Below are 17,473 nucleotides of genomic sequence, written 5' to 3'. Positions count from 1 at the left end.
TAACTAAAGATAATTAATAGCTCCTCTAGGTCATATGGGTCCAGAAGACTGTATTTGAGAGGCCTCCAAATTTTATTGCTAAGAATAAGAATATGCTTAGGTAAGTAATTTGTCTCTCAAACTCTATATGTTAGTGACATATATTGTCACAAATAACACAATTTACACTAAATTATAGTAATCATTTACACTAAATGATGTAACTATAATTGACCAGACTCCATACAACCAAAGTACAATATAATCATTATATTGAAGTCAACTCGCCAAATCTAAAATGTGAGTCTATAGCTTTATATTTTCTGTTTCAAACTAAAATATACTAGACCCAACTTCTACAGAATACAAATTGGTAAAATGATGAAAATTATCTATGTTTTCAGACATTTCAATAAGTAGAAACACAAAGGTTTTATTCAAAAGAGACAAAAAAAGGTTCTTGGGGGTAAAAGCACTTCCGTTCATAGATTTTAATTCGCATTCATTAACTGGAAGAGATTATTTTTCTTTATGAGACAATTGTAACTTAGACATAAAATATCCCTTTTCTGTGAAAAGATTTTGTGATCATGTTTTTCATGCTATAATAAAAACTTAGATAAGGAAACAGAACGCGACTCAGGGTGGCTCAGCAGTAAATCATGCCATGCCTCCTAGACTGCTACCCACTGAAAAAACTGCACTTAATATCTTCAAGTCTCATCCATTTTTCACTGTCTGCGCTACCATGAAATATTCAAAGGGCCCTGGTTTAATGAAATAGCTGTTAGGAAAAGCACCTTACCCCCCCCCCTGATGAATATTAAATTGCAAGAAACACATCTTGCACCAGCTTCTAAAACTGTAAGCCACACATCCTTGAGGAGAGACACTGACAGAAAGAGCCCCTCCTCCACCCCTTTCAAGCCAACTTCCCAACTCAAACCACTGAGTCAACTCCTAGATGAAGAAAATATCAAAATGGTTTCTACTAATTTCACTCCAAACTGACTGAAGTATTTACACATTTTAATTCTGTAGAAAAGTCCAAGACTTTTTACATTATGCCTAGTGAGCGAAATTAAAAAAAAAAAAGTCTATATGATGATTGTGTGGGGATTTTGAAACTACAAGTGCAAAGGTTTTCTTGTTTAGCACATTCTATATTCAAAGCACCTTCTTTTGTTTCCCCATGACTCCGGCTGTCTTAACTTTTCTCCCCGTTCTCTCTCAGCTTCTCCCTTTCTCTCTCAGCTTCTCCCTTTCTCTCTCAGTTTCTCCCTTTTTCTCTCAGCAGGCTTCCAGTCTCTGTGCTGTGGTCCCCTGGGCTTATTTGTTTTAATGCTGGGTCCTCCGCTTTGGCGGGGAGGACCTCAAGGTGGGTTCTAACTGGAAAAAGTGGGTCACTGGAGGAGTCTCTGATAACCCCTAATTCACTATCTCTCTGCTCTGTGTTGCCTAACCAGGAATGGAACATGACTGCCTCCCGCGCCTGCTGTCTTGCCTTCCCAACCATTGTGGGTTATGCACTTTCAAACTATGAACAACCCCTCTGTCTTAGTCAGGGTTTCTATTCCTACACAAACATCATGACCAAGAAGCAAGTTGGGGAGGAAAGGGTTTGTTCAGCTTACACTTCTTCATTATTGCTCATCACAAAAGGAAGTCAGGACTGGAACTCAAGCAGGTCAGGAAGCAGGAGCTGATGCAGAGGCCATGGAGGGATGTTCCTTACTGGCTTGCTTCCCTTGGCTTGCTCAACCTACTCTCTTATAGAACCCAAGAATACCAGCCCAGGGATGGTACCACCCACAAGGGGCCCTCCCCCCTTGATCTCTAATTGAGAAAATGTCCCACAGCTGGATCTCATGGAGGCACTTCCCCAACTGAAGCTCCTTTCTCTGTGATAACTCCAACCTGTGTCAAGTTGACACACAAAACCAGCCAGTACAATTGACCCCTTGTCAACTTGACACACAAACACATCACTATTAAGCCTCAACCCTTACTTTCTTATTCATCCCCAAGATCTAAATTACTTTGAAAGTCCCATAGTCTTTACATATTAAAAGTTCAATCCCTTTAAAATGTCCAATATCTTTAAAATTCAAAGTATTTTAAAAATTCAAAGTCTCTTAACTGTGGGCTCCACTAAAATACTTTCTTCCTTCAAGAGGGAAACATATCAGGGCACAGTCACAACCAAAAGCAAAATTCAAACTCCAATGGTTCAATGTCTGGGATCCAACTCACAATCTTCTGGGCTCCTCCAAGGGCTTGAGTCACTTCTCCAGCTCTGCCCTTTGTAGCACACAGCTTGTCTTCTAGGCTCCAGCTGCCTGTACTCCACTGCTGCTGCTGTTCTTGGTGGTCATTGCATGGTACTGGCATCTCCAAAACACTGCTATCTTCCACTGTAATTAGGGTTCACCAATAGCCTCTCATAGGCTCTCTTCATGGTGACAAGCCTCTGCTCCTATGCATGACCCATTCAAGTCCTGGGCCATCAATTGCAACTGAGGTTGCACCTTCACCAATGGCCTTCCGTGGCCTCTCACTGTGCCAAGAGCCTCAGCTGTTCTTCATGACCCCTTCATGCCTTTAAAACCGTACCATCTGGGTGACTCTTAGATAGTACCAAGTCCAGCCACAGCACAAAATACAACTGTGGCTATATCTGGAACACACTCTCTGTGCTCTCAGAAAACACTTCCCAGAAGATTTCATTTCAGTGATGCTGGTCTCTTCTTAATCACCACTAATTTCTTAGCTCCAGCTAACCAGCATCAATAGTCCCAGTAACACAAAGGTTCGATTTAGTGGTTCTGGTATCTTGTTAATCACAGCTGATTCTTCAGCCCTAGCTAACCAAAACCACAGAATCTTCACAATCAAAACATGGCCCCTTTCAGAGTCTTTAATCTTCCCTCTGAAATTTCACAAGCCACGCCTCCATCTTCCACACTATACTTAACATTGTCTTCCAAGCTCCTATAGAACTTTCCACAGAGCTCTTAACTTCCTAATGGCTCTTCTAGCTCTAAGTTCCAAAGTCCTTCCACTGTCCTCCCCAAAACATGGTCAGGTTGCCACAGGAATACCCCCACTACATTGGTACCAATGTGATATTTTGTGGAAGAGACAAACGATCAAGGTCCCTTCTAACTAAGTTATGACACAGGGCAGGAGACTTATATATCCTTGAGGCAAAACTGTAAAGGTACACTGCTGGCCTTGCCAACTGATAGCAAATTGCCTCTGGTGGTCCTTATGGACAGGTACTGAGAAGAAGGCATTTGCCAGGTCAATAGCTGCATACTAGGTTCCAGGAGATGTGTTAATTTGCTCAAGTAACAAAACTACATCTGGTACAGCAGCTGCAATTAGAGTTACTACCTGATTTAATTTTCGATAGTCAACTGTCATCCTCCATGATCCATCTGTCTTCTGCACTGGCCAGATGGGAGAGTTAAAGGGAGATGTGGTGAGAACCACCACCCCTGCATCTTTCAAGTCCTTGATTGTGGCAGTAATTTCTGCAATTCCTCCAGGAATATGATATTCTTTTTGATTCACTATTTTCTTTGGCAGAGGCAACTCTAAAGGCTTCAATTTTGCCTTTCCAACCATAATAGCCCTCACTCCACAGGTCAGAGAACCAATGTGAGAATTCTGCCAATTTCTGAGTATATCTATCCCAATTATACATTCTGGAACTGGGGAAATGACCACAGGATGTGTTCGGGGACCCACTGAACCTACTGTGAGTCGCACATCAGTCAAAACTCCATTAATCACCTGTCCTCTGTAAGCTCCTACTCTAATTGGAGGGCCACAATGCTTCTTGGATCTCCTGGGATCAGTGTCCAAACCTTAAGTTGCTTCTTATCAGGTATTTGATCACTACAAGAAAACAATTAGTACACAGACATATTTACTTATCATTTCTGTGTACTCTGTATATAGTAAGATGACTGTAGTATCCTTGAGCTCTTCCTGGTAGATGATGGACACCCAACCCCTATTCTGTGATGGACAACCAAAGACATGGCCTACTTTCTGAGCCAATATATCCTACATGTAAAATCACTGTGCTAGATCAACTGATACATGACATTACAGTCCCTACAGGACACTGTTCATTGTATGGTCTGGGTTGGAGGTGATGCTCAGTAAATATCTGTGTGAATACAGAGTAAGATGGCGCCTTCATGTTGCAGACTTTGCCGGGATATTAAAAATGCATCAACTGAGCTCAGTTTCACATAAGACCTTAGGAATCCTTCTATATCCATTTTGACTTTAGGATTTATTTTCTAGCATTTGGGCTAGAAAGAGGAGAAAGTATTGCTCTAATATAGTAGATTTCATCTGAGCTCTGGCTCACAAATTTCTAATGAGACACAAAGGAAAAAAATCAGTAGTTCTCTTTTTTTCCCCCTTCTCACTATTGATTATACTTCAAATGTGTTTCATATAGAGAACAGAAAGGGGAGAGAAAGAGGGTAAAATAGGAGAGAGAAAAGGGCAAGACAAAAAATAAAAAAAGAAGAAAGGGGAAAGTAACAAGATCAACAAATCTATAAAAAAGTTAATTCAAATAATCCTTTTAAAGAAAGCATGTCTTCCAATTTGAACACAGCCCAAAGAAATTATTAAATTTAAAGCAATTGGCTTTTCCCTTCAGTATAACATTACAGTTTAATCTAACAGAGATAAGAATATTAGAGAGAAAATCATGAGAAATAAATCTTATTAAAAGAAAAAGAAAAACAAAAAAAAAAAAAGAAAAGAAAAGTTGACTTTTGTTCATAGTTTCCATGCTAAATGAAGGAAGCACGAGATGGAAGACACATCAGAGAGGCAGATCTTTGGGTAGCCATTTGAGTTGTCATAGTTTCCATCCAGGAGGTGTTCAGGGCTCGAGAGCACAGAATCTACATCTGGATGTGATAAATGGAATCCAGCTTACCATTTTTAAGCAAATAAACTCAAGTTTGGGCTCTCCTAGAAATAGATCTGTAGACAAACATTTAAGAGTGGGAAGGGGTCTACTTGATGTCAAATGCTCCCTCTGCACATGGTCCTGAGGAAGCTCATCAGGGAAGACAGCCATGAAGCACTTGGTAGGGGAGGGAGGAGGTGAGAGGAGTAGGAGAGAGAGAGAAAGAAAACAAGAATGAACAATGCCCACAGCCAACCATCTCTGAGAGGAACTTGGCCCTTATTCTCATGGAATGCTGGGGTGAATATGTAGACCGAACATCAGTTGTGAAAATACCTCCTTTCATCTGTGTGCCTACTTCCTGTTCTTTTTATTTATAAAGAAGGCTGGAAGCTGTGGTATTTTCTGTTAACCCAGACCCTCTATTTTGACCACGCTTTACATTCTGAACACAATTTCTCTAACTGTGAGGTTGAGTTTTGATTTGATTATCTGTGTGCCTCTCAGGCCAAGAGCTACTTACTCTGTGAGCCCTGTGTCTCTATGAACTTCTTGATCAAAGCATCAGTAGTTTGTGTGTAGAGGCTGAGAGCATATCTCAGGGAATGAAGATCTGGGCTTTTCTCCAGAAAATTCTTCTTCAGGCCATTTCCTCCTGCATGAAAATATTGCTAAGAAAAAAAGAGAAAGGCAAAGTTATACGGGCAAAGGATTTGGAGGAAACATTGCAGGAAGGATTTCTCACTCTAATAGTGAAGCTTTAAAAAAATTCCATTAGGTCAGGTGTTAGGTAAGCACTTAGAAAGCGTGTACCATTATTTCAGTGCTAAGTCATCATCAACTAACTTAGGTTCAAGGCAGCAATCTGGAGGCCTAAGATGTTTTCATTTAAAATGTCAGTTATATAAAAGGGAATCTTGAAGGGACAGTGGTTAGAATCCCCCCAGAATGGCAGGCTTCAGGAACCATGATCAACTTGATTATTTACGTCTGTTTCCAAAGAATAATGAAAGTTGCCAACACTTTATAAAGAAGTTAGACCCTGTTACATATTTTGCAGATACTTATTTTCCCCAATTTTTAGACCAGGCAACCATTGCTCCTCCCTGTCAATCTTCATATTGTGCCACTCTGCAGGTATGGGCCAACCTGAGGAGGCAGAGCTCCTCAAAAACCTAAACTATTCAGTTTATTTTCCTATGCTCTTATCACTTAACAAATTCAAACTGTCTCAGTTTTCACACGTAATAGGGTAGATCTATACTTGTTGACCATCAGTGTTGACATTGAGCCATGCTGGCATTCTTCATGTCATGCTGTGGTATGCACAGAGATTTTTCTGAAAAGTAGAATGTCTAGAAGTAGTTGATGGAACTATACACATTTCTGTTTATACAAGATGTTTATAATATTCCATTGAATTTAGATGGATGCTTCTCTTCCAGTCCTTTCCTATACAAACAATGTTAAATTTGGAACCTAAGCCCTCTTTGATAACTGTGATCCCCTAGAATCTATAATTGTCAACATTTTCAGTATCTGTAACGTTCTCCAATGTTAAAAGAACATTTGAGGATGGGTTCATTACCCACTGAGATATTTTTCTAGCCCCTTGTTATGTCCTTTGATCTTGTAAGATGTTGAAACATTTTATTTATATGTGGATGGTATTTATTGAAGACTACGAGTCTGAGATTACTTTGAATATCGGTAGGTAAACTATGTGATTGTTTCTTCAGAAAACACAACAGGACATTTCAGGATAAAAAAACAAAACAAAACTATTGCATTGAAATACTGAGGGATGGGTTCAGCTTCATGTTGCCTCTGTAGCACCTTGGGACAGAGCTCCCTGGAAGCCTGTTTCTATGATGCATGGACCAAAGAGCCGTCTGAAGAGATGACTGGAGCCAGGAACAGGCGGGAGCTCTGGAGAGGCAGACAGTCTCTAGTCAGTGCTTCTTAAGTCAGCTCTCGTCTGACCAAAGCTGTGTACAAGTGCCAGATGATTATAATAAAAGGAGGAGCCACAAAAGATAATAAAATGACAGTTTACCATGTGTCAGGAAACTGGGTAAAAAAAACCAATTCAGTTGACATTGTTTGCAATACCCATCAAGTCATATTCCCTTTACATTGTCTTTGAACTGTTTTAAACTATTCAAAAAAATATGACTGTGAAAAATGACTAATAATATGAATACTTTGTGTATGAAAATGCAAACTAATTATTTCTGTCTGAGCACAGGTGATCACTGCTTGCTGCTCTGCATCCAGACCTTTTATGACTCCATTTGTACACTTCATTCATGAGTTTAGCTTTCCTATTGCTTCTGTGCATTTTATTCTAGAAAATTTACTGTGAATGGGCTGAAGAATTGTATTGGTTTGTACATTAAACAATGAATTAAAAAACATTTTGGACTTTCTTTTTATACTTGCAACATTATGCTGTATTCTAGTAACAACTCTGTAAGTAGTCACACAGCTGACTGCTTTTATGAGGTCAACCACAGTTCTTACTATGTTGCTTGTGAATTAAGGGCCATGGATAGTGGGTCTGAATAACCTCAGTTATAATAAAATAAGAATAATCGGTATTCTTGCCTATTCACTTAGGAAGCATTCACTAAATCTGTACCATAAACTGGACTTTTTGTTACATTCCAAGAATATAACATAATACAGGTACTATGTTTTTTTTTAAACAGATTACAGTTTAATGGGGAAATACAACCAACGCGTAAAACAGGTCACCAAGAGTACATTACAGCTGTAAAAACTATTTGAGTAGAATTGATGGACCATTAAGAGAAAGCTTTTTCTTTCTGGTCAAAAGAATGGACCCTACTTCTGGGAAGAGACAATGGCATGACCTCTCCCCTAAGGGTCAATCAAGTTGGGCTGGTCAATCACTTGGTCCAGGGACTATCACATAGGAAGACTGATTTTCTATATTTCATACTAAAGAGGTGGGAGAAATAATTATTTTTTTAGTGAGATAAGATCCCTCCAATGCCTAGAATTCCTGCTCTCTGTAAAGTTCAGAGAGAGTTGGCATTAGGTTTTAATGGATTTGTCTGTCAATGGATCTGTCTGTCTGAGCTTAGTTCAGAAATTCTTTGCTTTCTCTTTTTCTTCTCTTTTGTACCTTTCTTTTGGATACTGGTCAGAGCCTAAGTGTGTTTTCTCTAGTACTTTGGACTTTTCTCTCTTTTCTCTCTTTTCTCTCTTCTTTTCTCTCTTTTCTCTCTTTTCTCTCTTTTCTTTTCTTTTCTTTTCTTTTCTTTTCTTTTCTTTTCTTTTCTTTTCTTTCTTTCTTTCTTTCTTTCTTTCTTTCTTTCTTTCTTTCTTTCTTTCTTCCCATTATTGTGGCTGCCTGTCTGCCACATAGCTGACCTTTATGCCCAGTTAACTCAAATGGAAAAGCCTTTTCTCTTCCCTTTCTTTATCTGCCTCTCTCTGAGGAACTGCTGAGGTTTTCAGTTTGCCTGCCATGGGTTTTTCTTTTAAACTCTAAAATCATCTTTGAGCTTAAAAAAAGATATTTGATAATATACACAACAGAGGAGAGCAAAGGACTCCACCATGCAAGAAGTCAATAAAGGACTCTGAAAGAAATTCTGATGGAATGATAGACAGATCTGTTTCTTAGGATTGCTAGGTTTTTATGGTTCTCAGACAAGGTCTCATACAGTTCAGGATGTGCTTGAACTCAATACAGAGCTTACGCTGTCCTTGACCTTCCCATCCTCCTGCCTCCACCTCCAGAGTGCTTCAATTACAGGCATGCCACACCACAGTATGCTTTGCTGTAGATGGAACCCTGGGCTCCATGCATGCTGGGAAAGCACTCTTCCAACAGAGCCGCATCGTCAACCTAGTACCACCATTTTTAACTGCAGTGGCTGTTAGACAATCCACTGCAGTAGACTAGACACTGGACAATGTACTACATCACCAGCTGGAGCCCTGGGCTTCTCAGCGTTGTCTAACAAGAACTGAGAGACCTGATGGTTCTCGCACTGTGTTCCCCTACAGTCTTTAAATATTGTCTGTCATTTTTTTTCTATTCTAATTTCTAAATCGTATTCCCTAGAATAAGCACATTGCCTCGAGGCTATGGAAGTCCTAGAAAAGCAAAGAGAGGCCACAGGCTCAGAGATGCAGAAAGCTTCTCAACATAGTCAAGGGGGAGAGACTTAGTAAAGATATCTGTTTAACCCTTTCTTAATAGTCCTGGTTTCTAAAACCATTTGGCCATAGAAGATCTACTGTGAACAGTTCTGAGGATACAAATGTCCCATAGAATAGGATTTGGGAAAACTGTGAAAGAAACAACCTAGCCAGACTTGACATGACTGAGAGAATTTTAAAGGCCTAGAAGTGTTTGTGGAGGAAGGAAAGGAAAACTAAAGTACCAAAACGTAAACTGTGTTCATCCTTGAGTTCTTCGTAGGAAGACATACATTTCTGCTCAGGCATTATTTTGTAAATCTAGAGGAATTGGGGATGCTAGTCATGAAACAAAAAAATAGAACTATGCTCTGGTTTTGTTCCTGGGTAGAGCCAGGGTCTCCCTGGGGTTTTCAGTGATGATGCTTAACTGACTTCTTCCTTTCGGCAGCAGAGTCTTGTTAGGAGTTCTGTTAAGAGCCCAGCAAGCAGGGTATTTAGAGAGTAGATTGGCTGGGGTGGAAATGATGACTCTTTTTAGAGAGCACTTTGTAGGGGATGCTGCAAGACTGGAGTCTTGGATAGAGGGTAATGCTGTCAGGGAGAAAACAAGCCCTGAGGTGCAGGAAGTAGAAACAGCCAGAGAGACAAATGACACAGTCATTGGCTTCTCAGCCAGTGAAGGAAGTGATTTCTGTGCTTATGGAAGTATGGACTCCCAAGACATGCTTTATGCAAACTTTCACTCAAAATTGTAGCTGGGTAACAGCTACAGAGAAAAAAATCAGGAGGAAGAGGCTAACAGTATAGCATGGACCTTGACAATCAAGAGATTTTTGCATAGTCTTTGTCCTTTGCCAACCCTGTAGGAACAAGAGAGTGGGCTGTTTATTTGGCTGAGGCTTGAAGAACACCCGTGTGAGAATGAAAGTCTTAAGTCTTAAATAAATGCCAGCATCTGCAGCTCAGTGCAGTTCAGTTCTCCTTTCATTATGGTGAATTACACGCCAGAAGGAAATTACATGCTACAGGGGAATTATATGCTGGAAGAAAATTTGAAGATATAAGCTTTTTGAAGCTTTCTGAAGGTTTTCCCCATGCATGTGGAAGGAGATTCTTTTCCATGGATTATAAACAAAAGTCAGACGGTTGGTTGCTTACTGTTTTCTGAGTAGCCACATAACTAAAACCTCTCCAATTTGGCCTTTTAAGGACTTCTATTTATACTGGTATAAATTGGGAAAGATAGTTAGAAGAAGTCACGGCAAGTTATTTCTTCCTCATTAAGGAAAAGAACATCTAATTCTCTGTTGAGGGGCTGTGCGGAAATTGGCTGTTTACAAGGATACGGACGCCAGTTGGGTTCCACACTATCTGTGTCTGGCCCTGTGTTGGCTGATGCTCTACTAAGCACTTGAGGTGACAAAGGAAGAAAGCACACTTGTCAAAAATGTCCTTGAAAATTGGACCAGAGCTCCAGGTTATTATGCATATGACAATGGTGGCAGCAAAACAATGGAATTCTGGAAAGATAAGTCTGTATTTACCAGATAAAATGGCAGAAAGATCATGGCTGTAACTATATTTATGCAACCTCTGGGTTAGCCTACGATGCTTCTCCTTGTCCCCAATCTCACTGTAAGTCCCCATGTTTCTCTCCTTTTCATGTCACTCACATCTATCTTTCATTTTTGTCAGTGTACCACCCTCTTGATGATGGCCCTAACTAATCTATGACTAGCTGTAACTTGTCTCCAACTTGATCATGAACTACGTAGTCTATTATGTACATTTCCATATGACTCTATGCTGATACTTTCAGCAAGTCTTATTTTCAGGTCACCAATGAGTCATCTTTTATAAGGGGACACAGAATGACTTGATTTTCAACTCAGACATTTAATGTCAATCAATTCCATTTTACATTGCTTCAATATGCCAATTTCCATTAAGTCTAGCCCAGTCCTCCGAGTAGTTGAGTCTGGACCCCATACTCCTGTTGTGGGCTTTTCCAAGGCAAATTCCTTTCTTTCTATGTTCATGCTGTAAATTATGTGAACATCCCCTACATAAAACTTCCAATCAACCCAGTGACATCCCACACAGCCTTCCAGACCACAGTAGTTCTTCCGAAACTCCTGACTCCCCCTGGCTGAGGAGATTTTCTATATCTTGACTACCTTCTTTCCAAGATTTTAATTTTATTCATGTATGAGTGTGTCTGTCTGTATATACATGAAAGGGGCATTGGAGCTCTTCAGACTGGAGTTACATGTTTATAAGGCACCCAATGTTGGTTCTGGGATCTAAGCTCAGAACCTCTAGAAGAGACAAATGCTCTTAACCACAGAGCCATCTCTTCAGGCACTATTGCTACTTTTTGCCTGTGTTCTTCAACTGGAAATTGAGCCAGCTGCTCCACCTCTTCCCCTGTTGTAACACCAGTCTACATTTAGTTTCTAATATCCCTCTCTCATCTTTTAATCTAGAGTAGACATCCTATCTTTTTTCTTTTTCTTTCTTTCTTTTTTTATTTTGTATTCGATATATTTTTTTATTTACATTTCAAATGATTTCCTCCTTTCTGGTCCCCTATTCCCTGAAAGTCCCATAAGCCCTCTTCCCTCCCCCTGTTCTCCCATCCACCCATTCCCATTTCCCTGTTCTGGTTTTGCCATATACTGCTACACTGAGTCTTTCCAGAACCAGGCCACTCCTCCGTCAAAACAACCCTGAGATTTCACCTTACACCAGTCAGAATGGCTAAGATTAAAAACTCAGGAGACAGCAGGTGTTGGCGAGGATGTGGAGAAAGAGGAACACTCCTCCACTGCTGGTGGGGTTGCAAATTGGTACAACCACTCTGGAAATCAGTCTGGCAGTTCCTCAGAAAACTGGGCATGTCACTTCCGGAGGATCCTGCTATACCACTCCTGGGCATATACCCAGAGGATTCCCCAGCATGTCATAAGGATACATGCTCCACTATGTTCATAGCAGCCCTATTAATAATAGCCAGAAGCTGGAAAGAACCCAGGAATCCCTCAACAGAAGAATGGATGCAAAAAATGTGGTATCTATACACAATGGAGTACTATTCAGCCATTAGAAACAATGAATTCATGAAATTCTTAGACAAATGGATGGAGCTGGAGAACATCATACTAAGTGAGGTAACCCAGTCTCAAAAGATTAATCATGGTATGCACTCACTAATAAGTGGATATTAGCCTAGAAAATTGGAATACCCAAAACATAATCCACACATCCTATCTTTTATTCTAGAGAAGGCATTCCTTCAGTGAAGAAACAGCACTGCTTCCCATAGGGGCATCTCTGGGAGAGTTAATGAACCCTGGTGGTTTGTGCTCTTACAGGGATAAGGTGCTGTGATAAATAGGAAATCAAAAGGTCAGTGGCCTAGACCCTTAGAACCTGAACCACTGGCAGAGAAAGGAATCAGACTTAATAGTGGCATCCACAGAGTAGAGGGAAGGCACCAACAGGAAAGGAAGGAAAACACTGTAGACTATGTGGGACCCTGGCTTTCATGGTGGAAAAGGTGCACCATGCAGCATTCCTCAAGAGATACGAAAGTTAAGACTTAGGAGGAGATCTGTATGTGCCACGAATTCTTTAGTGAGGAGTAACCTAGTCTCCCACTGAACCTTCAGGACTATTACATGTGAGTCATCTGCCATCTCCACATTCTACTTGCTAGTGTTGGAGTTTCTTTCTCAATTTCATGTATTTTACTCGTTTGTATCTCCATACTCATCCCCTGACAACATCTTCCCTCTCAGACTCCTCACAACACTCTGGCTTCAATATTACCAGGGTGGATGTGTCTCTCCTATCTGACTAGGGGTTTGGGAGAGTAGTATTGATGCACCAGGTACTTTATCTTAAACATAAGTGGAGGTTCCACACCCCCTACCCTCCCTGTTTTCTGACACTGTAGAAAACAAAGCGCTTCGGACCTGGCTGTGTTTTGTGAGAAGAAAATTATCCTTCTAAATATAAAATCAGAGAAAAATCTTATCTGAATGCTGAGAACACCATTCCTATTATCATCCCAATAAAATCCCATAACCCCTTCTGACCTTTCATGTTGATCATTCAGTCTGTTTTTACTAAAGTATTGAAACATGCAAATGTTTTTTCACAGTCTGCAAAGGAAGGCTTTCCTTTTGGATCCATGTACTATTTTGGCTGCAAATTCCCATCTTCACAGTTTTTTACTTTAAACTGTAACATACATTTGGCAAACTCAAGTTGATAACTCATTATGCAAACTTAGAAGTGAGCATTGCCTCCCTTTAATCTGTAGAGGTCTTTTCAAGATACTTCATGATAGATATTCTAAAAATATTTTCTACACATCTTGATTCATCTTGTATGTGTCAGATCAGTTTTGCTGATCTCAGTAGCAAGTTTCCCCTTTCTTGACAAGTTGAAATTGGGATGCTCGACTCTAATGTTTACATCTGGGCATTCTGGCCTCAGTCTAGCATCCTTTCTTGCTTTGTGATCCTTGGCCAACGGAGGTCTGTTCTTCATCCAGACTGTATGAGGGTTTCAGGATGGATACATTCCCTCTCAGCACTTGCTCCTTTTCTCTCAGACCTGAGGAATGTCTTCTCTCATGGTCTCCTTAGGTCATCTTTCTCTGTCATTCCTTCTTATGAAAGTTTTGTCATAGATAACTAGAGAGAACTCATTCATATCCTTTTAGCCTTCTCTTGGACTTTGACAGAGTACTTCTGCTTCTTAATTGTTGTTATTTCCGTTCCCAATTCAGAGACCTTTGGTCTCCACTTACTTCTTCATTACTCACTGTCCTTTCTGGGTACAGTGAACTCTCAGGTAGTGACACTTGAATTGCAATGCTGCAGACTAATGTGGGCTATTTTGTTCTTCCCATAAGCAGCTGAATTCTAAATAATGTACAGATGTAATGTAGTCTGTACATTATTTAGAATTCAGCTGCTTATGGGAAGAACAAATTGGAAAGGAAGAAGTCAAACTATCATTATTTGGAGATGATATGATAGTCTACCTAAGTGACCCAAAAAACTCCACTAGAGAACTCCTACAGCTGATAAACAACTTCAGCAAAGTGGCAGGTTATAAAATCAACTCAAGCAAATCAGTAGCCTTCCTATACTCAAAGGATAAGCAGGATAAAAAAATATGGAAATGACACCCTTCACAATAGCCACAAACAGTATAAAGTACCTTGGGGTGACACTTACCAAACATGTGAAAGATCTTTATGACAAGAACTTCAAGACTCTGAAGAAGGAAATGGAAGAAGACCTCAGAAAATGGGAAAACCTCCCATGTTCATGGATCAGCAGGATTAATATAGTTAAAATGGCCATTTTGCCAAAAGCAATATACAGATTCAATGCAATACCCATCAAAATCCCAACTCAGTTCTTCATAGAGTTAGACAGAGCAATTCTCAAATTCATCTGGAGTAACAAAAAACCCAGGATAGCTAAAACTATTCTCAACAACAAAAGAAATTCTGGGGGAATCAGTATCCCTGACCTCAAGCAATACTACAGAGCAATAGTGTTAAAAATTGCTTGGTATTGGTACAGTGACAGGCAGGCGGATCAATGAACAGGATTGAAGATCCAGAAATGAACCCACACACCTGTGGCCACTTGATCCTCGACAAAGGAGCTGAAAACATCCAATGGAAAAAAGATAGCCTTTTCAACAAATGGTGCTGGTTCAACTGGAGGTCAGCATGCAGAAGAATGCGAATTGATCCATCCTTATCTTCTTGTACTAAGCTCAACTCCAAATGGATCAAGACCTCCACATAAAGCCAGACATTCTGAAGCTAATAGAAAAGAAACTGGGGAAGACCCTTGAGGACATCGGTATAGGGGGAAAGTTCCTGAACAGAACACAAATAGTGTATGCTCTAAGATCAAGAATTGACAAATGGGACCTCATAAAATTACAAAGTTTCTGTAAGGCAAAGGACACCATCAAAAGGACAAATTGGCAACCAACAAATTGGGAAAAGATCTTCACCAACCCTACATCAGATAGAGGGCTAATATCTAATATATACAAAGAACTCAAGAAGTCAGACCTGAGAAAACCAAATAACCCTATTAAAAAATGGGGTACAGAGCTAAACAAAGAATTTTTACCTCAAGAATGTTGGATGGCTGAGAAGCATCTTAAAAAATGCTCAACTTCATTAGCCATTAGGGAAATGCAAATCAAAACAACCCTGAGATTTTACCTTACACCAGTCAGAATGGCTAAGATTAAAAACTCAGGACACAGCAGGTGTTGGCGAGGATGTGGAGAAAGAGGAACACTCCTCCACTGCTGGTGGGGTTGCAAATTGGTACAACCACTCTGGAAATCAGTCTGGCGGTTCCTCAGAAAACTGAGCATGTCACTTCCAGAGGATCCTGCTATACCACTCCTGGGCATATATCCAGAGGATTCCCCAGTATGTCATAAGGATACGTGCTCCACTATGTGGAGCCATAAGCTGGAAAGAACCCAGGTATCCCTCAACAGAAGAGTGGATGCAAAAAATGTGGTATATATACACAATGGAGTACTAGTCAGCCATTAGAAACAATGAATTCATGAAATTCTTAGATAAATGGATGGATCTGGGGAACATCATACTAAGTGAGGTAACACAGTCTCAAAAGATCAATCATGGTATGCACTCACTCATGGTATGCATAAGTGGATATTAGCCTAGAAAATTGGAATACCCAAAACACAATCCACACATCAAATGATGTACAAGAAGAACGGAGGAGTGGCCCCTGGTTCTGGAAAGACTCAGTGTAGCAGTATAGGGCAAAACCAGAACAAGAAAGTGGGAAGGGGTGGATGAGAGAACTGGGGGAGGGAAGGGGGCTTATGTGACTTTTGGGGAGTGGGGGGCCAGAAAAGGGGAAATCATTTGAAATGGAAATAAAAAATATGTCTAATAAAAAATAATGTATAGATTATGTAAAGTCTGAATGCTGTGCAATGATAAAGAAAGTGATCCTGGGAAGTTGTCCCTGAAATTGGAAAATGGAGCAAAGCGTAGCATGGAATTTCATCGGCTTGTACTGCCATTCAAAACTCAAGCTCAGCTATCTGGCTACATCTTGAATACAAATAATGGTGTTACCTAGGGCTGGGGAGAAAAGGAAATAGGAATTTGTTCAGTCTAACGTGCAGGTTATTTATGAGAATCTGATGAGGTACTGCACAAATGAGAAGGGCTTGACAAATGCCACCAACAGTTTTGTCTGTCTTCTACAAACTCCTCAGCAGTCTCCTCAATATTCCTTTCCCATCCTCAGCCTCCTGGACTTAATTGACCTAACGAAGAATGAAGGGTCATCCCTTCATCAGCCTTTGGGAGTCAACCAGGTGGTACCTGCTGCTGCTTTGCTTTAAGAACATCTTTGTCCCAAGGCTTAGTTGTATTGTAGAGTTCTCTGACTGGGTTCTAGACAGTCATGGAAGTGTTAGTCCTTGGAGTTACAGCTTGGGAAAGCTAATGATAGAATCCAGGTAAAAACTTAGGCAGATAGGTAGACCACTGGGTCAGGAGAATGTCCTAGCAGACACAGTGGACTTAACAAGGCAATTCCTGTTGGAATTGCATGACAGAATTTAGGGATGAGGGGAATTGGGAGCCACAGACTCTGAAGGACCAGAGCTAGACTCCAGTCCTGGAGAGTGATGATTTAGGGAGAGCTAACAGGCTTGTGGGCAACAGATAGGAGTTGTGTTCCCAAATAACTCACAAGTGCCACGTGGCCAAGCTGGAACAATATCTTTACATCAATCAGAGATTCTAAACTATTTGAGGCATTGAGATGTAGCTAGGAGGGATTCATTTGAGGATGGAGGTTGTCCTACAGTTTGGGGAGAATTCAACCTGCAGGGGGTGGGCATGTGGTCCCAGCCAGAATAATTAGAGGATGATTAAGAGGGGAGACAGGAGTCAGATTGATCAGTATACTGATTGACACTCGGTATTTCTACAGGACACATTCTATTCTTTTCACCTCAAAGCATGGATTCTTGTAAAATCCATGAGGGGTTGAACTCAAATCCTAAGTTTTCTATTCTTTCAGAATATGTTCTAGTGTGTCCTCCTCCTTTCTAGCACTCTCTTATACATCGCTGAGAGTATCTCCAGGACTCTACATTTCAGGCAATTCTTAATCAAAATTTTGAAAACTTTCAGAAAATAATTAGTTTTTTTCTGTATTTGTTGTTGTTATTATCACTTCTCCATATCATTGTACAACACCAGGTACACAACCACAAGGTGGTGGTGTCTTGGGACTTAGGACAATGAGGTCGGGGAGTCAA

General features: G+C 40.4%; 1 protein-coding gene across 1 annotated transcript in view; it reads right to left on the bottom strand.

Annotated features, from left to right (window-relative positions):
- Positions 1-17,473, bottom strand: part of Unc13c (unc-13 homolog C) — a 439,545-nt gene that overhangs the window by 33,279 nt on the left and 388,793 nt on the right. Inside the window, exon 29 of the mRNA XM_052189342.1 lies at positions 5,448-5,595. Within this exon, the coding sequence (XP_052045302.1) occupies positions 5,448-5,595 (148 nt within the window). The remainder of the gene's footprint in view (positions 1-5,447; positions 5,596-17,473) is intronic.

The sequence above is a fragment of the Apodemus sylvaticus genome, chromosome 7 (assembly GCF_947179515.1).
Source record: "Apodemus sylvaticus chromosome 7, mApoSyl1.1, whole genome shotgun sequence".
NCBI classification, from domain to species: Eukaryota; Metazoa; Chordata; class Mammalia; order Rodentia; family Muridae; genus Apodemus; species Apodemus sylvaticus.
This window is presented reverse-complemented; position numbering and strand designations above follow the sequence as displayed.